The sequence below is a fragment of the Lissotriton vulgaris genome, chromosome 1_1 (assembly GCF_964263255.1).
Source record: "Lissotriton vulgaris chromosome 1_1, aLisVul1.2, whole genome shotgun sequence".
Lineage (NCBI taxonomy): Eukaryota > Metazoa > Chordata > Amphibia > Caudata > Salamandridae > Lissotriton > Lissotriton vulgaris.
The window spans coordinates 1,422,580,820-1,422,603,495 of NC_141685.1; the positions used below are offsets into that span (position 1 = coordinate 1,422,580,820).

Genomic DNA, 22,676 nt, shown 5'->3' on the forward strand with positions numbered 1-22,676 from the left:
CCCCTGGTGCTGCCATTGCGACCTCTGGCCCCAGAGGTGGCAAAGGAAAGCCACAAACAGAAGGTAAACAGTGCTGTGATGCACACTGTTTACTTTCTGCAACTCTGGCTGTGAACTGAAGCATTCATCCTAATATAGAGCAGTGCAATGTATACTCTGCTGAATAAAATGTCAACAAATGAAATAAGACATACATTTTAAAGAAGATGTTGCAGATTTTTATTATGGTAAAAATATAGAAAATATGTGTTTAAATAAAAATCTTACATCATATTCTGTAATGAATCATAATACCTTACAAGTGATGCTAACCAAAATGCATTAACAATTCTAAGAAACAAATGATGTGGATAATATTGTTTACATTGGTCTACATAAAGAAATGCAGGTGGACAAAACTAATTTTGTTTTTAAATCTCTTTGCACTTCTTTCTGTAACTTTCCAATACAAATTATGCTTAAATTATATACTAAGGAAACTATTAAATTGGGAGTTTGAGGTAGACATCATTTGGCTTTCCAGTGTTATTTTTTGTTTTAGTGGCACTATATTTCCTTCTTCCAAAAACACATAGGGGCATATTATTATGTCATGCAACACGGCACAGCAAGGGAATTTGCTGTGCTTTGTTGTGTGAAATGGAGAGAGGGGAAATGCTCTATATTTACAAAGATATGGAGTATTTCTACTCTCTCCTTGCGCTAGTGCACTGGGTGCTGCCTAGTGCTAACTCAGGTACCCTTACGTCATAGTACATTGGTGCCTGCATTAGGAGCAGGATTGTTTTTGTGCAGAATGGGACACCTTCCTTCACAAAAACAACCCTAAGAGGCATGTTCCTCTTTCTATTTGTGCTGCGGAATGGAGCTCATATTTGAAGAGGAAGTAACAAGGAGAAATTGAGATTTCTCCTTCTTACATCGCAGGTGGGTAGGTGCACCATTTTGGCACAAATCTAGGTTTACATGTCTTTGAAAATCTGAGGTTGTGTCAGAATTCATGGGTGGGTGAATGGGAATGCCAGTAATCCACCCATGTATTGCCTACCAGATGCAAAGTAATATAAGGCAATGTTATGTGCTGTGTTGCATTCATTTGCATTTACTAAACCATGCAGAGCTACACAAAGTCTGGGCTGCACCACAATGTGAATCAACCCCAGCTCAAAATCATAGTAATTCTAGGCCCTTATTTTTTGTGCAATAAAGCAAATTGAAATGTATAATGTTCCTATCATGTCAGAACTCAATTTAAAATGTAAGTGGTATGGAAAAATGTACATTTATTTATATGAGTACCTTGTGTTATCATATAATTGTGCATTTAAGAGTTTCTCAACTTCAGCAATATAAGCTACTGGGATGTAATCGAGATTAATGCAATGTGACATCATTTCCTTGGAGGATTCAGTGTTAGATCATATGATGTCACTTCCTGTGATGGCATTGGGGCAAAGGGAAGTCATGTGATCTCACTTCCATAACTCCTGGCATTTTGGTAAATTGACGCCCATGTGTAGCAGTTGCTATCTTGACCACCCTCTTTCTCTTTGAAACAGACTAGTGACGGAAAGTGCTGATTAATACCACCTTATCTCTTATATCCGAACAGGAGAAGCTTGTTTTAAAAGATGAAAAGGCGAGGGTGGTGGTTCAAAGAAAGAGAATATGTTATTGCACTAGACTGAATGGCACTTCCTATTTTCGGTTAGGGATTCCACTTTCAAGTCCTGGTATGGATGTTCAGAGAAAGCATTACAAACCCCTAGTGAATTTGAATACTGCTGTAGAGTGCAGCAGTCTGTCTTCTTTAGGTGAATGCACTTGCTTTATTATTGAGAGATTAGACCTGAATATTTCTCAGTAATACCTGATCTATTTCCGCAGGTCACAGAATTGGCTGGCTACACAGCTCGAGTGTACAATATGTTTTTAGTCTTCAATGAAGTACAGAGAGGGATATACAAGAGAGCTGCTGTTGAAGAATCCGACAAGGAATCGAAGAATGAAGGCAGGGCAGACCTGCACATTGATGGGCCTTTAGAAATTAAAGGTAAGCAATCATAACAAGTTATGGCTGATAATCCATTGTTTTATTATGTTTGTCATTCCACAGGACTAGGCCAATACAGGGATCCCCTGATGACATTAGTTGTCATCAGTGATACACAACTATGTCATTTAACATGTCATAAGTGATGTAATATTTGAGGTCATACACAGTGCTTCGTTGGAATGCAATTTATAGTTATCTCAGTAAAATATACCTGGAAACTTTCAGTGTTTTTTTTCTTTTTAAATGTTAGTTTTTATCTTGATTCCACACCTAACTTTACCTTTTGTTTTTTTTTACTGAATTTCTTGGATGCTTTTTTAACATAAACTAAACTTGTATACCCGTATACCTAAGTATAATGTCACTTCAACCTTTGTTTTTGCATTGAATTGCTCTTTTTCTTTTAACATAAGGTAAGATCTTATTAGCAAACCTAACTATAACGTCACTTTAACCTTTGGTTTTTTTTTAAGCAAATTTTCGTTTTTTTAATCATATCCAGGCAACTACCCTGATTTTGGCTATATGCAGAGGGTGTTTGACTGCTGCATTCAACATCAGCGTGCAGCTACCCCGCTGTGCACAGCAGTAGTGCAAACTGGTGGGTTGGCTGCAGGGTCTTGGTCTGGACAGGCTCACCAACCCGTGAGACACCTTCACTTCTCTTCACTTGCCCTCACACACTCCCTGCATCCATCACAGCCGCAATGGTGGCCGATCCTTCTTTTACATCGCTGTCAATACCTGTAACGACCTTCCCCTCCAGCTTTGTACAGCCCCCTTGCTGGCAGACTTCAGAAAGAGACTCAAGACCTGGCTTTTCAACTAAGACATAGCACCCAGATACCCCTAGGGGTGATAGTGCTGCAATCTACAAATGCTGATTGATTGATTGACCTTCCCACAAAAAGCCAACTCTAAGCTACACACGGTCTTTGGCTGTACACAGCAGGGTGCTGGCATCAGGGCTAGGCCTTTGTCCACCCCCTACATTCAATCCTCCATGGACAGCGACCCCGTGAATAAGGCCAACTCCACTGTGGGTAACCAACCCCCCCCAATGCAGACATCTAAAGGGGAGGTTTGTGCAGTGCTTCCTATGGTAGACCATGATACCACTTAGGATCCTGCAAGACTATTCTGTTACTTCATGGAAGGGCCACACAGGGTCCCCCAGGAGTACTGTTGGACCTGTGACATGAACATTTGTTAAAACAACTTTGCCCCAGCGGGTTCCTGTGGATCCCCTCACATGTGGCTGAGTATATCTATTCTGCCCCGTTATACCCTATTTTTAAAACTTTAACAGGATATGGGGACCCTGAGTCCTGCAATGGCGGCCTCAACAAATAGTTCTGGCAGTGAGATTGGCACCCTTGCTGTGGTGTCTTTGAACTGCTACTGTGTGTGAGGGTGATTTGGGGAACGAAAATAGAAATTGGGGGCTGTCTTGTTTTTAATCGCTTGTGTTATTTTAAAAGCATTTTTCGTCATTGCTGTTCTCAATAGTGTTTGCGGTGACTACTACTGCAAACAACCTACCTGACTGCATTTCCACTGCCGGTCCCCGTTCCGCCACGGCTTGTGCCGTTTGTGCGGAGGGACAGGAAGCAGCGGCACACCTGCAGCTTCATCAGAGCTGCCCCGCCCTACTCCCTACATAATCCCCTCACTAGCGCGGACGCGCGCAGCGAGATTGGCACCCTTGCTGTGGTGAGGGTGATTCGGGGAACGAAAATAGATCTGCTGGCAACTCTAATTGAAATTGGGGGCTGTCTTGTTTTTAATCGCCAGTTTATTTATGCGTTTTTACATGGTCAGTGACGGCTACCGCCCCTCTCCCTATATGCCCACATCAACCCAGAACACAACGAAACGGAACAGGATTTGTCTTTGGAAGGCGGGGGGTCTCAAGACCCCCCGGACGTATTTATTAAGATACAAAATAATAAAAATTGTTAAACAAAATATACAATTTTTATGCTAAAATATTCAGAAACATTTAGATACACTCATATCGACAATTGTGATCGGCTAGCCTTAACAAGATTCTAATACAGCTTGTTTCCTAACCGAATCTAACATCCTCATCTGAAACTTTTGCATACTAACATTTATGGCGATATGGCAAGGTCGCTAACCGGTGTCAGGTCTTACAAGCTGCGCCCTTACACAGGTGCGCATGCGCAACCGGGCCCGTTAATTACCCGGTCCACCCCTGCAGCCGAGCCCGTTAATTACTCGGTCCACCCTTGCAGCTGTGCCCGTTAATTACTCGGTCCACCCATGCAGCCGAGCCCATTAATTACTGGGTCCACCCATGCAGCCGAGCCCGTTAATTACTCGGTCCACCCCGTGAACTTCATTTAACCAGTGAAGGAGGGCCCTAACTTGCGTTACCAGCTGCCCCTGAAGTTCTAGGAGGGGCCAGTGACCCCTCCTCCCCCTGGGCGGACACCTCCAAAGGATGATGCCGCCCCCCTAAGACCTTAAAATAGCTGCTCACCGGTCATGACCTTACCGCATGTCCAATACCCTAATAAATACGACGACCTGTGGAAAAAAGGAACTAAAGGACAGCTACACTATCTACAACACATGTCATGACATACCATCATCAAGCTATTATTAAGGCCTAAACAAAACAGAAATCAGTGATAATTACATTTTAACATTTCTCCCCAAAATGGGAAGCCAATACTTAATAGAGATATACACAAATACAGTCTACATCAAACAGTCTGCTGACATTATGCTCCAATTATATATCCTAAAGGGAAACACTCGATTAATAACAAAACAGGTATACATAATACACAACACAGCTTTGTTACAGGGATGGTGGGTGGGAAAAATTAGGAGGCCCCGAGAGCGGGGCACGACCAGTGTGGGGGAGGGTCAGGCGACAAGAAGGGCCAACTGAGCGCTCCCGCTCCTTTATTCCCAGGGACGCGGGGAGAGGGCGGGCCGCCCCCTCCCCTCACCCCGCAACGCCCGCCCCCTTGACCCGGAAGACTGCACCACGCCTCCCGGGTCAGGGATTGGGCGTCGGCCGACCGGTGGTGTGGCGCACACCTCCCGCGTAACCATTGGGCGCCGGGAGATCTCTCCCCCCACACCACCGGGAGGCAAGGGGAGAAGGGATCGCCGCACAGCAATGCGGGCGGGGGGGGCCAAGGGCCCCGCTTTTCATATATAGAACGCACATACTTTACCCGAAGGTGTCAGAGTCAGCTACTTTACATAAGGACTTCAGAGTACATGAATTACATAAAAGATACGATACAGATAAACTCTGAACTCAAAAAGAATGGTAGTAAGTGACAATACATATGTCTACTACAGTCACTCGTGGTTAGAGTTATAGATATACATGTTGCAAATTCACTCAAGATTACATATTAAGAAACGTTGAAGCAATTAGGGTAGGACAAATAGATATTACATATTTACAGAGCATGATCTCGCCATTGCCGGGGTTCTTGCGGTGCTTGTTCAGCCAGGCCTTCATGGTAATGTTGCTTACATGGGCGGTGTTCTTGGGCCTGGAGAAATCCCCAAACTTGTACTGGCTTTAAGAGTTGAAGGCTGGGTGGTGGGCGAAGGCATTGTGCTGGACCCCGGAACTGTTCTTGAGCTCGTACTGGGTGCCATCTATACGAAGAGGGGTAGATTCGCGCTGAAGGGCATGAAGGCTCCATAGACAGCGTAGGGCAATTTGTATATGGACGAGAGGTAGTCACACAGGACTACAGTGCTGTGGGAGAGAGACTAGGGTAGTGGTAGCTGGCCAGTTTGCGGTGCGCCGCTTGATGACGTTGATGCAGAAAGACTTGGGCAACACGAACAGGTGGGCCAGGCAGCCAATAGTATCAGTGGCATGAGGCAGTAGAGACAGCCCTTATAAACTAGCCCGACCGTAGATGAGCCGCAGGGTCACCTTGCTGAACACTGTTGGCTCCTTCAGTCGAGATATGTCCTCCAAGATGGAGGAGTGCAGCGTTGGGCTCAGCTCCTGATCCTCCACTCCTGATCCTCCACTCCTTTTGCTTTTCCACTTACTCGCCACCTTGATGCTCCAGAAGCTCTAAATGGGTTCAGATGTCTTCCAAGCTTGTTGTCCCAGTTGCCTCAGCGCTTCTGGGACCTTGAGAATGGTTTACGATGCCGGGCCCAGCTCAGCGCCACGGGAGCCTGGTAGCTGAGGAGCGCGGTGGTGGGAGCATCATGGCCTCCTCATTCTCTTTATGCCTGCTCCGACAAGTCGTAGAGGGGCAGGGGAGCAACTGGTGCAGCGTAAGGGAATCCCTGCCGTTGGTCAAGGATTCAGGCTCGGGTTGCTGTTCCTTCCAGAGGGAACCAACTACAACGGGACAGGACGGCGGCTGTCCGCAGACACCCAGCAGGGAAAATCTCCTGGCCTTTTTCACTAAAGCTCGGTCTTGACTCCAATCCTCACCATGTTACTGTGTCGCCCTGGACACCGTTCTGGGCTCTGTGCACAGCTGCTACCAGCAAGGCAGGATCACAACCTTCCAGTCCAGGGGGCAGTGGCTCGATTGGGGGGGGGGGTGCTTCCCGGGTATTAACACTGATTGAAGACCCTAGCTAAGAGCTTCTGGTGGTGGCTGCTTATTTAACTCAAGTAAATATAACTTGCACCCGCTTTGCAACCCTCTGTACGGCATCAGCTCAGTAATTAAAATAATCAGCAACTTTCGTGTGTCCGGTCACTTATCACCTAGACTTATACTGTTTGTTTGGATATTTAGCGGGTAACCATGAATCCTCAGACGGAGCCTTGCCCTCAATAGCGGTGAGCCTCACTTCCTGGATTGTATTGAGTTTGTTTTTTACTTATATATGACTTTCTTTAACGATGACTAATTTGGCTCATATGATTGATTTTCTGCTCCTGTTGAAATCTGGCAGAACACAAAGTTTCCAACTCTCTGGGAGAAAACTAATTTAAATATCATTAAATGCTCATGTTATGTTTCACTGTCTTTTGTATAGATCAGTGTTTTCCATTTGCATGGCCTCTAGGCGTTGTTGAGCCTTGGGTGTGTAGACTGTGTGCTAGTTATTCCCTGTCATTGGTGTTCTGTAATGGAGCTGATCTGTGTCCTAGTAGGTGTCGACAAGCATTACCCTCTGTCCCAGTACAAAACGATATTGTGCGATCACTAAATAAATGCAATTTGTAGCTGGTGTTTTGAAATCTGCTGTCTCCCTGTGATCCATTATTCTTGGCCCAGCAGGCAGGATGGGATTCCTGGTCTTTTGCTCTCGCGGTCTGTCTGCTGCGATTGCTTAATTCCTCTCTGCTCTACTTACTGCTTCTTTTCTGCTCAGGCCTTTCAGATTAAGCTCATCTTTATCCTCAGTCAACTCTGCAATGTGTACTTCTGTAAAATAGAGACAAGAATGTTTTGTAGTCTTTCAGAAAGAAACAACAACAATTGCTGGTACTTTCCACGTGAGCTGACTGCTTTTAGGCGCTCCGGTCGTCTTTATCAGTCAGCCTCGTTGTGACAGATGTGTGAGTCTCCAAAATCAGTTATTGAACCAGTGGCGTAACAAAACTTGCGCCCCCCGCAAAGTGCATGGAGGGGGTTCCCACTCTCCGGCCCTAGTCAGGAGGTCTCAAGCCAGCCCGTGGACAGTGCTGGAGGGGGGGCATAGAGCTGGAGTGCCCCCCTCGCACCACAGGAGCTGCAGGGGCTATTGTAATGCCCCGTGGTTAATTTGTAAAAAAGTGCTCTGTCAGGAGACCGCTTTGACCAGCCTATTTCTCCTGTTACCGCTGCCTAACACAGAACATACAAATCCTACAGGTGGGGAGAGGATGTAGTGTAATGACTAGAGTTGACAACTTCGGAGTTGGGGTCGGGGAACCAGGTTCAAGTCTCAGTGTTGGTTCAACATCCTGTGATTCTAGGCGAATCACTTAATCTCCCTGTGCCTACCAAAAATGAATGTGTCCTTAACTGGTGCTCAAGCGCCGGTGTTGATGATTAAGTGCTGGTGTTGAGCGCCAGAAATCACCGGATTCAAATTAAGCACTTTGTTCGGCTACTGCCTTGAACCCGTGATCGTATTTATGCAACTGGAGTGTGACATGGTCAGAGACAGCTATTACAGGGCTCCCCAAAGTAGTGCTAGTCCACTCCATTTTACTATGCTCCATTTCAGACTGAAGTGTTTACATATTTCACGTGTTTGTGTTAGACAGAAAATAATGTTACACTTTTAAAATTGTGTTGATTGCGCCCACATTCTGGGTCAATTCCATATCAGGCGAGCCCAGAGCAATGTCAGAAAAGTGGTGCATAAATTAAAGAAACGTTCTGCTTCAACGTCTATTGTATTTCGATATGCATACATCGATTCAGAAACACACAACCTCTAACAATCAACTTTTGCCTACCTGCTCCACCCAGTAACACCTGTGTGAGACCCACACCAGGTGCCATTCAATTGAGCACTTGTGGGTGCTGCACAATGCTCAGCACCGATCTTATTCATAAGAAATTGAAAAGTGTAGACGATCAAGGGCCTCATCTCGAGTTCCTTGGAATGTGAGGCAGTAATACTGCCCTAAACACTCAGATACCACCCGCGCAATATTTTCCGGGTGCTGTATTGCCTGCCAATTATTGTATTGTAATTGCATTTATATAGCGCTTACTACCCCTGACAAGGCGTCAAATCGCTTTTTCGGTGAGTAGCACACTACTCCAGAAACCATAAAGGATTAGTGGTGAATTAGTAAAGTGAAATATGACAGTATTTTGAGTGGTGGATATGTTAGTCAGTTATTTGGTTTGAGAAGGATAGTGGAAGGATAGAAGACGGGATAAGGTTTGCATTTATATAACGCTCGCTATCCCTGATGAGGTGTGTGATGAGGTGTGGAAGCTCTTTTAGGGCGAGTAGCACGCAACTCCGGAAGTGGTGAATTAGTATAGTGAAATATGAAAGTAATTTGGGTGGTCAATATGTTAGTCATTTATTTGGATTGAGAAGGATAGTGGAGGGATAGAGGAGGGGAAAAGGTTTGCACTTAAATAGTGCTTGCTACCCCTGATTAATTAGGAGTTTTGATGGTAGAAATTAGGGTGAATTTGCAGAATCCAGTTTTAACAATTTTCGTTCCTTATTTCGGCCATTTGTCCTCATTCACAACTCCAGATTTTTCCTAGCAAAATGTGACTGTCGAAAAATGTAGGCAGTGCAGCAATTTCCACCCACATTATAATTACAATTTGGTCACAAACTCCCATTTTGCTCAGAATCAGGATTACGGTGGCATTCTGGTTGCTTTTTACAATGTCTCTATGGTAAAGTACCTTTGCAGAGGAAAATATATGGTGTAACATATCCTTCTCACAAATACAATATTTATTGGGACTACTAGATGCTGATTTTCGACTCTGACAGTGCCCTGACAGCTTTCTGACCAGGCTCCAGTGCCAGTGCTCTCTCCCTAAAACTTTATTTGTAAATTGGCATCCGTAATTGACAAGTATTTTATCCCCCTTATAAGTGCCTACTATATGGTACCAGTGGTACCCCGGGCATGTGTGGTAAAGGGGTCCCCAGGGCTTGCAGCACTGTAAGTGCCACCCAGGGTGACCCAAAGAAGCTACTGATGGCAGGCCTGCTATTGCAGACTGTTGGAGCAGTGCAAACTGCTCAAACTCCACTATGCCCTCACCATGTGTGGCAAAGTCAATGCACTATCTCTGATATATGCCAGTCACCTCCAAAAGCCCAGAAGGCAGGGTGCATTATATCAAATGTGTTGACATGAAAGTGCAAGCTTATATGACCTGTGAGTGCCCTTTACCATTAAAGGACAGTATAAGTGATAGACTGGCTAGAGGATAACATGGGCTGGCACCCTGGCAAACCTGAGGTTGGCACTTACCTTATGGTACTGCCCAAATATGCCATGTTTGGTATCAAACAGCTTGCCTTCCACCCTGACATGAATCTTGTGTTGAGGGGGATGTGGCATAAGCCCAGGTGGCTCCTTTAAAGATTGCTCATCTGGTTACCAGAGCTTCTCAGTCCCCTAGCTGGCAGGCCTGTGTTTCTAGTGTTTGCTGCTGGCAAGACAGGATTCCAACTACCAGCCATGCAGTGTGATCACTCCCAGGAGTCAGGAACAAAGGCTTGGATTGGAAGGAGGTCAAACCTTCCTCCTCCCAAGCAGGCAAGTGAAGTGGTGCATATGGGTGAAGAGCCTCAAAGACTGCAACGTCTCTGATATGCACCAGGGCTGACTCACCTGAACTAGGCACATTTGCATCTGGACAGGTGGGAAATTCGTTAGTCACCCTCAGAAGGCTAGCCACACCTCCAGGGTGAGTAGTCTGGTCTGTACATTAAAATTAGACCTTTGCCATTTTAAAGTTGTGGCAAAATAGAGGGTTTTGGGTAGAAAAGGTGACCCACACCCCCGTTTGTGGTAACCCCAGGGGCAGACTAGCTGTAGAGACTAGCAGTCCATTGCTTCCACACCTATAAGACTCCTAAATCTAGTATTTAAGGGATAGTCTTGACACTAGAACCTTAATTCTGAACAACATGCATCAAAAAGGACAGAAGAAGAGACCCATTTCAGCGACAACAAGACTAGCATCGAGTACAAAAGGGATACCATGCACCTGTGGCACACTTCCTGAAACCAACTGCCTGATTGAGATGCGTCGTAGTCTATCTCTTGGTTCCTCCAGACAGAGGGACCCTTGTGGGAACCTGAAGCACCCGCAGACTTTCCTGGACTAGTGGTACTAGTCCTCTGCAAACTGCAGGTAAAGCAGCGCTCCGGATCCGAAGAATCACTGGCCATCAGGCCGTCTGAGGGATTGGCTAAATCCAGGTGGTCTAGTGCATTGTAGTCCTGCCTTCCATAAAGATATTATTATTATTATTATTAATTGGGTTTTATAAAGCGCAAACAACCCGGAGGCCTCGTAGCGCTGAGTACAGTCATACTATTAAAAGAGGGAAGAAAGTTAAATGAACAGATAGGTTTTCAGATCCTTCCGAAATTTTACAGACAGCTACTGAGTTCCCCGGATTTCTGGACGTCGAAGTTACTTTCTGCTCCAATCCAACAGCTAAGGCTTGTTGGTCGACAGTCTGGAAACCGACCCTTGCATTTGAGGCTGCACCTAGAGGGGGCTCCATCCAATGTTCATCTGACATCAGCATTACTGTGTGTTTTTGCATCTTTTGTCACCCGCAGCACTATTTCAACTGTGAAAGCAGCTCTCCCGTGGCTCCCCATTAGCACCAGGGACAGCCAGGACAACTCTGAACCCGGGCTCCACGCGTTAGGTAAAATTGATCTGACTGTTGCGGCTTGATCCTGCGACCCGCATCACCTGTACCCTCTGTACCCTGCAAGGGTACAATGCAACTCGCCCTGCAAGTGACAGATTGTCACTAGTGTTTTTTCTCATTGATCTCAATGTTAAATTTTCACTGTATTATATTGCACTGACTTTACATTGCTTCAAAAATCTAAAACTCCGGTTAAAAGTATGCTATTCTGTTCATTTTGGTGACTAAATTAAGATTAAATACACTCTATTTTTATAATTTGGTGTTGGATTTCTCTTGAGTCATGTCAATTACTTATTGTCCATGTTAGTTCTCTAAAATGCTTAACACATGTTCCTCTAGCAAAGCCTGACTGCTCTTTGCCACACTACTAGGACTGAGCTAGGAATTTATTAGTCTGATTCCAAGGACCATCTTTGGGGTATCATGATAGTATTTCATGCTGAGTTCTAACCCCCAAATCACATAGTACTCCACCTTCCTGTAAATAGGTTGAACTAATTCGGTAGGTTTTGAAGTGCTCACTCAAATAAATGTACTTTGTTCCTTTCATTTTTCACTTATAGACAAACCCCACTCCCAATAACATATGATATAAAGAGACCCAAAGGTATGTGTCCTCTAACCCGTTTCTAAAGACTGCGCTAGTAAGGAAAATGTTGAAAATAAAACGCTCCAGCTATGTAAATAGATTAGAGAATTCATTATGTGGCTTTGCAATGCCAAAGGTGAGTGGGCGAAAACATTAAGCAACCTTCTTTTACTAAACCTCCCAGAAATCTACTGTTTCTGTTTACTGTAAATGCAGAGAAAGCACATACAAGACCAAGCAGCTAACCACACTGTGGTTGTAACTGCAGCCATTCAACTACCAATAACATCTCAAGAGGCTATTGCAAACTACATTTTTGGCCTATGCCAATGCTGCATAATGAGGGGCAGCTTTTTAAGGACAGGCTAAATGTGTGCTCTAACGCTATAAGCACCTGCCTTCCCCTGCCTTGATTATACCAAACAAAAGCAGATCAAGAATCGCATGGCCACTGTCAGTTTCATGCCCCTACCACTAAACCTATAACGCAGGAGAACAACAGTAGGTCTCCTGCAGCATTCTAAGTGTTCTACCTGGTCAGTGTCAGAATTCCATACAACAAGAACTAGATCTTAAGGCCCAAGAGGGCCTTAAGATCTAGTTTCAAGTCTTTGCTAATGCAACCCCGCGTGCGAACTTCGTGACATGGACAACGCTCCTTTTCATTTCTTGCACCTGCCCTTTGAAATAAGTTACCGTTCCACCTTCTTGCCATCAAAGAGCATCCGCAATTTCTTGTGCGTATTTGCATTGGTGATGGGCGTGAAAGAATGACTCTCTGTGATTCTACTAGAGTATCCTGACAGAAATGCTCCCCCTGGAACTATCTGCAATGTCATCATGAATCAATACCAGGGGCTACAGCAGTAATCACATTAACCATCCCAGCAGGGACCAAAGCAGCATACATAGTTGTCACAGCAGCAACGACCACTACTGCTGCTACAGTAGTAATCACAACAATGATCACATCTACCACTCTGACAGGGATAAACACAGTGACGATGTCTGTCCAGACAGCAGGGACAACATTAGCAATCATTGTGGAAACTACTGCAGGGACCACATCAGCAACCACAGATGTCAACATGGCAGGTAAAACAGCAGTGATCACACAAGTAATTGTAGTAGTGACAATAGCAACAACATCTGCCACATCAGTAGGGCCCACCACCATGACATCAGGTTCAAGCACTACAGTTACCCTAGCTCTGATGACAGCGTGGGCTATATGAGTGACCATGGATTCCAGCACAGTAGTAACTAGTGCAGTAGCAGCAAGAGTCACAGCATCAACCATAGCTAACACTGCATCAATAACAACAGCAGCCACAACAGCTTCAACCAAAGCAGCAACAAGGGTAACCACAACACTATCCAGGGGACTCAGTCAGACCCCTAAATCTTGGTAAAAGGCATGTCTTGTACAGTTGCAAGACCTGATTGAAACCAGAGAGCATTTGAGAGCTTTGCAAACTCTCCTAAAGCCTCACATGAAGCTAAAGAAAGTACCTAAGATTTCAAACCAAGCTGCAAAAGAAAACTGTCAAACAATCATTTGGTCCAGCACTTCAAGTACTTGCCACCTAAGGCACCAGGATTGTGATCCTGACACCATTACCAAGGTCACAAAATATTGTCTGATATTCAGTAATTACGAGAAGCCTCATCCTGTGCTGCTGACCACACACAGAGCAAACATTGCAGTTTAGCATCATGCAAGACATATCCCTCATTGAAATGCAAGTACTTGAAGAATAAGCAGTTTGTTTTGGTCTAGATATCGCTAGGTTCATCCAGCTGAATAAGTGTTCTGTCTGCGAATCATCACCTGTGCAATTGTAGTTATATGAAAATTAACTTCCTGATAGAACAGAGAGAGATATACTCAATGTGGCCTTACAACCACATTCCTTCTGACACAGGGTATAGAGAAGTGCAACTGCTGTGTACTTGAATGCAACCCTTTAATAGAAAGAATTCCTTGGACACAAACTGTCTTCCAGATGCTAGCGTCAATAGAATATATTTAATTACCTCATACCTTTTCTCTTGGTCTTCTTGATAACGTTATCTCTCCAGGGCTTTATGCAACCTCATGGTACATTGGTATTATGAAGCAAATGTTGAGGGATCGGATGGCCTCAGCTCCCCTTGATGATGATGATCCACATCCTGACACTAATGACTATAAGAATTTAAGTTGCTAACACCTCTATGTAGCCGTATTTTCTCTCGGGTTAATGTTTCTCAGATAGCCCTCCATCATCTTTTCACAAATTTGTACTAGCATGTTGTAAACCCAGTATTCATCTACAAAAGTCATTAGCAGATAGTTCTACCCATTTTCCCGGACCGTGCAGCTACTTTAGCATGTCAAGCTGTGTTGGTTAAACCATTCTCTGCTCATCTAGATATCTATGAGAATCTTGAACTGCGCAGAATTCTGGAAGCAGGCTAAACACTATCATTCCAATCCACACAGATGCCTAGTGTTGGACATGGCCCTTCTTATGGGATTTCCTTAAAACCTTTTGGTTTTTGCTGGTTCTCCTTTCGAAGCCTTAGGACTCTTGGCGCTTTCCCACTGTAATGCAGTGTAAAAGTGTGCGTGCACCGTCCTACACCTGCTAGGAAGTGGTTCTTACTTGATTGGTTTAGGTGTTGTACCTGTGAGTGACCTGTAAAAAGGTATGTCACATACCTTGGGCAGGTACTGCACTGACTAATAGAGGGAAGCAGCACTGATTTTGCCACCCACCAGAATAGCCTTTCAAACTTGGATAAAGCCTGCCATTGCAGCCCTGTGGGTGACAAGTTGTGCTTATGCCCAGGTTGGCATATCTAAATTGTTAGCCAACCCTGAGTGGGCCTTCTACTACCACTAGAGCACCCCTTAGGTAAGCCCTTAGGGCCGGAGCAAGTGGTAAGCGAAAGGCAGGGCAGGTACACATGGGTGCTCAATGCAAAGTAGAGAAGAACACCCATGTGTTTTTTTCCTACCTAGGAGGTTGGCTCTTCCCATGGAACAGCACTGGGGTTTTGCTGATTTTCATTTAGCTGCCTTAGGGCACTGGATTATTTCCACTGTAATTGCAGTGTGAAAGTATGCGCACCCTTTCTACACAAGTTAGGAAGTGGTGCTTACCTGATGTTTTTAAACCTATCACAAGCCTTCCATTGTAGGCCTGTGTGTACGAACTCGCAGGTATGATGTTTTTAAAACATGTTTCAAGCCTGCCATTGCAGGCTTGTGTGTGCGCACTTGCGCCCATGATATTTTTAAATGTCTCCAGCCTACCATTGCAGTCCTGTGAGTGGGCATGTGCAATCATGCTCAGGTTGGCCTTTATAAAAAACCTTTGACCACTCCTGAGGGGACCTTTTACTACCACTAGAGCACCTCTGGAGTTTTGAGGGGTGAAGCAAGTGGTAGATGAAAGTCATGGTAAGGTACACATATGTTCCCTGCACAGGTAGTGAATAATACCCATGTGTGTTTTCACTACCTATGAGGTTTGCTCTTCCCATAGGTTAACATGTGGGGAATAGTTGAAAATACTTCAAGCTGCTGCAGTGGCTTGCAGTGGGTAGCTTAGAAATGCCACCCCTAGAAAGTGGGCATTTCTGTGCTCAAAAACTCTTTGTGTGCCTTTTAGTTTGACTCCAGTTCACTTTGGAGGTTGGGGGACCGCATCTGTGCATTCACCAGCGAGAGTCATAACCATTGGGCATACACTGTAACGACAAACCTCTGCCATTCGAGGGCCTGGCTGTATAGATTGGAGGGAGGGTTTTGACACTTGGTCTTTGGGAAGCCAGATCAAGGCCCCACTAAAGATTAAGATGGCGGGGACAGGAGTTGGCCTTTTGGCTAAGGCGGTCGACCTCGAATCTGGGGAACTGGGTTCGAATCTCGGCAATGACGCAGAACATCCTGTGATTCTGGGCAAATCACTTAATCTCCCTGTGCCTATCAAAAAAATCAATGTGTCCTCACGTAATGCAACTGGTGCTATGTAAAGCGCTCTGATACCCGATTCGGGTCCCGTTCGCGCTCAATAAAACTCTGTTAAAAGAAATATAAGATCTGTATTGCACAGCCTCATGGTAGACAGGACTGAACTATAGGAGAGACGTGTGGTTCACAGAGAGCCCTCTTAACCGCTCCCTACTTCAAAGGCACATTACAGTATAACTGCTGGTGCCATACTTCATCAGGGCAGAGATATACTTCTGAGGATGTGGGGCTGAACATCCTGGAACTCCGTGGTGCACACTGCCAGAGGAATCTGTTGTGCAAAAGGAGGATTACTGCCATTGGAAGGAACTGTTCACCCTTCCTGAATAGTGGCTTGTCTGGGCAGATTACCTGCTGCTGTGTGGCACCCTGAAGTGTTCTCTCCAAGGGCTTGTTGGCTTGCCCCTTGTTCTACTGTGGAGGTCTCAGGGACATCAAAGACTTCCAGCAACAGTCTCACGCCATCTACTTGTGACACCTGGAGAGCGGTGGCCTCTTAAGTGCCGAAATCATCAGCTGAACCCCAGCTGGTAATGTGGACTGAGCTTGGAATTAAGTATTGGGCCTGGAGACCAGATTGCCTTGTTTGGAGCCCCCAAAGTATTGCCTGCATCTAAGGAGTGTGGCCCATTCATTGTGGGGGCCTCAACACACAAAAAACATCTTGCTGGCTGTGAGCGGATTCACCACTTGTGGGACCTCAAGTGGCCCTCTTCATCAATCGTGCTGCATCTCTCTCGTGCGACACACTGACTGCATGCTCATTGTGTGCGATGTCTGATTCTCAGGTTGCAACCCTTGGAAGGAGGGCTTACTCGTGGTAGTGCCTTATTCTACCTTGTGTGGCACTGCTAAACTTGCGCCTGTGTGTGACTCGTATCAACGTGCAACTGCCGTTGTTCCTGATTTCTATGGAGGTACGGAATTTGCAACTCTTCTTTGTGTGTGACCGGTATTGTCTGGTGTGACCGTATCAGTGCACACCGGGAATGGTGCCTCATTTCCAGGGAGGTATGTAATTTGAAATTCTTCGCTGTGTGTCACCAATATTGTCTGGTGTGACCTCTATCAAAGTGCACAAGGCATTGTGTCTCATTTTCAGGAAGGTACTCAGTTTGTGACTCTTCGTTGTGAGTGCCCTAAACTGTCTGGTGCCACTCATATCAATGTGCAAGAGACATTGTGCCTCATTTCCAGGGAGGTGCAGAGGAGCAGATTCTTCTTCCATTGTGCCCAGATTGCCTAGGTGCTATTTTGATCGATGTGTGTCTGATGGGGTGCCTCCTTCTTCTGAGAGGCTCGCCTGCTTCACCCCCATTCATTGATTTTTCTTTTTGTGCTCCCAGTGTGGCGGATCAGCTGCCCTCTCCTGACCCGGCCCGACGACTCCCTGTTGCCAGGCAGTATTGCCCGGATCGGGTTTGGCTGGTGAGGGTAATTGACTGGGCTGAGGAACGCTTCAGAGAGTGATAGCGACTGGGTCAAGAGACTGTGTGACCCACCTGTGCGTCCCAGAACTGGGCTGGTGCCAGAAGGCCTATTGTGGAACCCTTTGATTGAACACTATTGTCTTTATCCCCTTCTGCTCTGCATACCGTGGATGAACTTCCCGGGTGGTGGCCAAGCCCCTATTTGTCGATTGCTGCCTAACTAGCATTACTGCCTACCCCCACCTTCTTCCCTGAGTGAGACCTTAACTACGTGTGACTTCAGCCGCAATCAGCATAATATCAGAGGGTGGGTTTCTTTATTTACAACCTGTGAACATAGTGTAGTTAGGGTTAGCTGAAAAGGGGAGGGGGGCTTGAGCCAAGGGGTCCGCATTTGTATTATCAACTGACCTGTTGGATATCAGTTGCACCGCATTACGATGCTGTGTGTGTGTGTGCGAGTGCGCTCCACATGGATGTGCCTGATATCCATTGCACGGCGTAGCAGTGCTTAGCGAGTGTGTGGGTGTGACAGCATGTGGACTGCCTATTAATTACACTGCACAGTGCTGATGCTTTACACATTGATTCCTTGCCAAAAGAATACTACATTTGACATTATTTTTTACCCGTGCAGCCTTGGCACATGGTGTTGTAATTATCTGTGTGTACACATTTCTGATATCATTGTGATCTGGGGTGCACCCTATAACTGTGTGGTATTGAATTGTATTAATTGCCAGGGTGGGCCTAGCTCTGACAACGTTTCGCACTGCATAAGGGTGCTTGGGATAAAGTAGGATCTTTCGAAAGTGTGCATACTACTGATGTCATTTTAACGCGGTTGGTCGTAGTACTGCTAGTAATATTTCCAAATGTGATTTATGCCCAGAAATACATGATGTTTACGTTGTTTTAATTAATGTGTGTGTTGAATAAAAACTTTAGTTACATACGGCCTGTGTGAAGTCTCTTTTGTGATGCTCAGTGTATTAATTGTGTGAGTGCTGTGCCAATGCTTTACACATTGCCTCTGGGATAAGCCTGACTTCTCAGTGCCAAGCTACCCAAGGGTGAGCGCAGGGTTGGTATACTCTGATGGTGATCACCCACCCCTGATAGCAGTGGTAGGTTCTGACTGGCTAAGGCCTTGCCTCAGACTACTAGAAAGTGCCAGTTCCAACACCTGGTTGGCATGAGACGTGCACCAGATCTCATACAAATGTGCCTAGTGATTCAAGTTAGAAGGTGACGCAGTACACAAAGTGACATTCTTCTGGCTCGTATGTTAATTCACCTGTCACTAATTGGTCTGTACTCTTTGAGACGGACCCCATCTATATTTTAAGGGTTTTGACTCTTGCCCCTTTACTGGCGTTCCTGTGCCATGTTTATCGTCGGACTTCTCCCTTAGGTTTAATTTATAAATTGTATCTTGAACAATTCCAAGACCAGCAAGTGAGAAGTTGTTTTACTTCTCTTTTATTTTGTATTTTGCCAGTGGCGTCACTAGAAGGGTGCGGGGGGGTGCGGACCGCACCGGGTGTCACCCCATCTGGGGGTGACACCAATCTAGTTAGTTAGCCTGGCCACTAGCTGTTGAAGCGCACGCCACCCCGCGCCACGTACAGTGCACCGCACCTCACCTGACTAGAGATCTTGTATGTGAATGATTGTCACTGGTGGTGCGATGCGGATGCGCGCAGCGCGGCGTACCCACAAGCTGGCACTGAATTGAGTGAGTGCAGAGACCAGAACGACTGCACATCGTCAGTAGTACCCCGCAGTTTGGGTCCCAGGGCCGCCAATCTTAGTGGCGCTACCAATGACGGCCCTGGGACAGCCCCCGCGGGCTGTGCGCAGTGCACACCTGCTGCTCTGATGCATCACGGTGGTCACGCGCCCGCCAGGGAGAGTGTGTGCGTGCGTGCGTGGTGTTGCGTTAGCGTCGTGAGAAATAAAGAATTTATACCGGACGACATCATCATCAGAGACCACCGCACGGCAATATCTTTTGATGAGATCGCGATTGTGGTCTCTCACCAGTCTCCCCGACCCTTTCAAATTTGGAACGGAACGGTGAGAGAGAGAGAAATAATAATTTATTTATTAATATATATGAATACTGATACTCAATAGTACTGCATGAACTAAAGTAAGTATTAAGTTAAAAATGTGGCAGTGCAGTGGCACACAAATGAACTCAGATTCAGTACATTCTTTCAGTTTTTACTGGCGCAAACGAAAACACGGCCCTCTTCAGCACCAGGCCAAGTTCCAGTTGGGCAGTGACAGTCACGATAGATAGGCCTGGGCCCGGGCCCCCCACCTCACTTCATCTGATGCGCCCCTGCTGTACCCTGCCAGCCGGTACACTGCTGCCCATGTAAAGGCCAGGTGGCCCGCTCCGCACTTTTGTACTCAGTTGCCAGGATCATGAGGGTCATGGATTATCCTGGCCTTGTGCTGTGCAAGATAATGGGTGTAGTAACATTTCCAATTGCACTACCCCCCGAAAAAAAGAATATTCCCTTCAGGCCCTTGAGCAAGGCCGGAGGCTTTCGGTAAATGCTATGTTATTTTATATAATGCCCATATACATGACATATTGCAGTTGTTGCAAAAAGATAGTTAGAGCCTGGAACTGCTCATCATCATCACACTGGCAAGAATAACAGTGGTAGGGGAAGGAGCTCTATACATTTGATTGAAGGCTTCAAAAGCTTTCTAAAGCTCATTAGTTAAATTTGGATTGTACAATGAAAGACAGAAAGCGCCAATTTGTTGCAGAAACAATTGGAAAAGTGTCTTCCTCAGAGGACTTAGGGACCACCTGGAGGAACTAGGTTGAGAAGCGTACGGTTTAATTCGCACTCATCGCTGAACCCTGGAGGCCAGGAGTTCAGCGCCTCGAGGTACAGTGCTTCATGCTCAGTTGTAAGAGGATTGAACTGGACCTTGTATGGGTGGAAAGAGATCTCAGCACAGGGGACGCGTGCTCCAATCTTACACATTACTGATATATAGATCAAAGGACAGCATGTGACTTTTAGTAGTCATATATTAGAAAAGTTAAGTTCACAATCTGTTTTTCATCCTCTTTATTCTTTAATTTTGCAGATTTCGTGATAAAACAGGAAGACAATTCCAAAAATGAAACAGCTGTCATTTGATCTATATATGAGTAATGTGTAAACTCTGTAAAGTATAAGAGATTTCATCAGACTCTTTCAGAGGGAGAGATGGTGGAGGCAGAGGGAGAAATGGTGCAGGCAGAGGGAGAGATGGTGCAGGTGGAGGGGAGATGGTGCGGACAAAGGGAGAGATGGTGCAGGCAGAGAGGAGATGGTGCAAGCAGAGGGGAGATGGTGCAGGCAGAGGGTGAGATGGAGCAGACAGAGGGTGAGATGGTGCAGGCAAGGGGTGAGATGGTGCAGGTGGAGGGGAGATGGTGCAGGCAAAGGGAGAGATGGTGCAGGCAGAGGGAGAGATGGTGCAGGTGGAGGGGAGATGGTGCGAACAAAGGGAGAGATGGTGCAGGCAGAGGGGGAGATGGTGCAGGCAGAGGGGAGATGGTGCAGGCAGAGGATGAGATGGAGCAAGCAGAGGGTGAGATGGTGCAGGCAGGGGATGAGATGGTGCAGGCAGGGGGTGAGATGGTGCAGGCGGAGGGAATCTGGTGCAGGCAGAGGGGACATGGTGCAGGCAGAGGGTGAGGTAGTCCATCCGGTAAGTTGTGAGGGGGTGACACCATGAGTTACCCGCACCGTGTGACACCAGCCCTAGTGACGCCACTGTATTTTGCCACTTGAATTCCCTGCTCCAATGGATTTAAATACCTTCATTCGTTATGTCTTTTGACAGCAGTGCATTCTTTAGTATTTTAATGTAACAAAAGGCAGAGAAATCCAATTTATCGGTAACATCCCAATTCCATTTCCCTTGAGAGCACATCAGATTGCCCGTGCCCTTTTGTGTATCTGTGTCTGTGCATGACGTGGGTGGCGATTTGATCAAGTATTTTTATGTATGCTTCCAAATTTGAACCTCGGGGTGGGGGGTGGGGTGGAGGGCGGAGTCATGGGTTTTGTCTTTTTCATATGGTTGACTTTCCATTTGCCTCTTGCGAAGCACTTGTTTTTGTTTCTGTGTCATTGACAACGATGTGCGTTTTTTAATTTCCTATTTTAATTGTTTTGGCTAAATAATATATGTTGTATGTGAAATGTGCTGGCAAAGCAGACATGAACCTCTTGGGATGCCCACCTGGCCATTTATTTTCCTTAGTACAGAGCACCCTGCTTGTCTGCAACCAGGCTGATGTGATATTTGAAGTAAAACCCGACTAATCATGCAATTATGGTTTCTGAAGAACCTGATCTTTGGTCAGTTTACAGTCACAGATTTCCAAAAACAGTCACACTCAAATCAACAACCTCTATCAACATACTCTATAAGAATACCACGTCATTGTTAAAAATTTAGCGTAAATACACACATGTTAAGTTTGTCAGGAATAGCGAAGCTCACTTTGTCTTTGCTGGGCAGTGCTTGGTGGTCTGCCTCACGGGGCATCGCCATCACACTGCTGGGCAGGTGTTTCTGCACACATGCCACCATAGTATGCAGCAGTTTGAATTGACGTGCAGTGGCATCGCCTTTGCAGCAGTGTGAGAGAGAATATGCCATGGCAAAGGCTCTACATGCTGTCTGATTGCTCAGAGCAGGCAGGCCTTGAGGAAAACAAAAAATGATGAGTGGCATGCTCGAATGAACCTTAGCCACTGGTAATAAGCAAATCAGCATTGGTCCTGCTCAATTTGGACCCATCCAGTCAGAACTACTAGGCGTGCTCCCCTCTGAATGAGAACACAAGCATGCCTCACTTGTTTCTACCTCAGATTGATTGTATCAATTGTTATTCATTTCCAAACAGTGAAATATAAATTATACCGATCATCTGCCTACAACTAAATCAATGGCTGGTACGGAAAGGCAAACAAAACAAAAGAAGAGAGAAATAAAGAAAAAGGAGAAACGGACCATAAAGAAACAATAAATACATCGGTAAAGTAAAAAAATTACCCCACCCAACCAGGCCTGTCTGTACTGTAATAACGTCAATATGATCCAGCTTCCACCCCTGAATTATTTATAAGTCAGGTTGTGTGCCAGCTGTTAAGTGCAAAATGCATAAATATCTCGGACATGTGAGTTCTC

The 22,676-nt window shown here is 45.7% G+C and overlaps 1 protein-coding gene across 1 annotated transcript in view; it reads left to right on the plus strand.

The window, feature by feature from the left end:
* ABCD2 (ATP binding cassette subfamily D member 2) overlaps positions 1–22,676 on the plus strand; it is a 214,790-nt gene that overhangs the window by 105,010 nt on the left and 87,104 nt on the right. Inside the window, exon 4 of the mRNA XM_086967222.1 lies at positions 1,888–2,053. Coding sequence (XP_086823348.1) covers positions 1,888–2,053 — 166 coding nt within the window. The remainder of the gene's footprint in view (positions 1–1,887; positions 2,054–22,676) is intronic.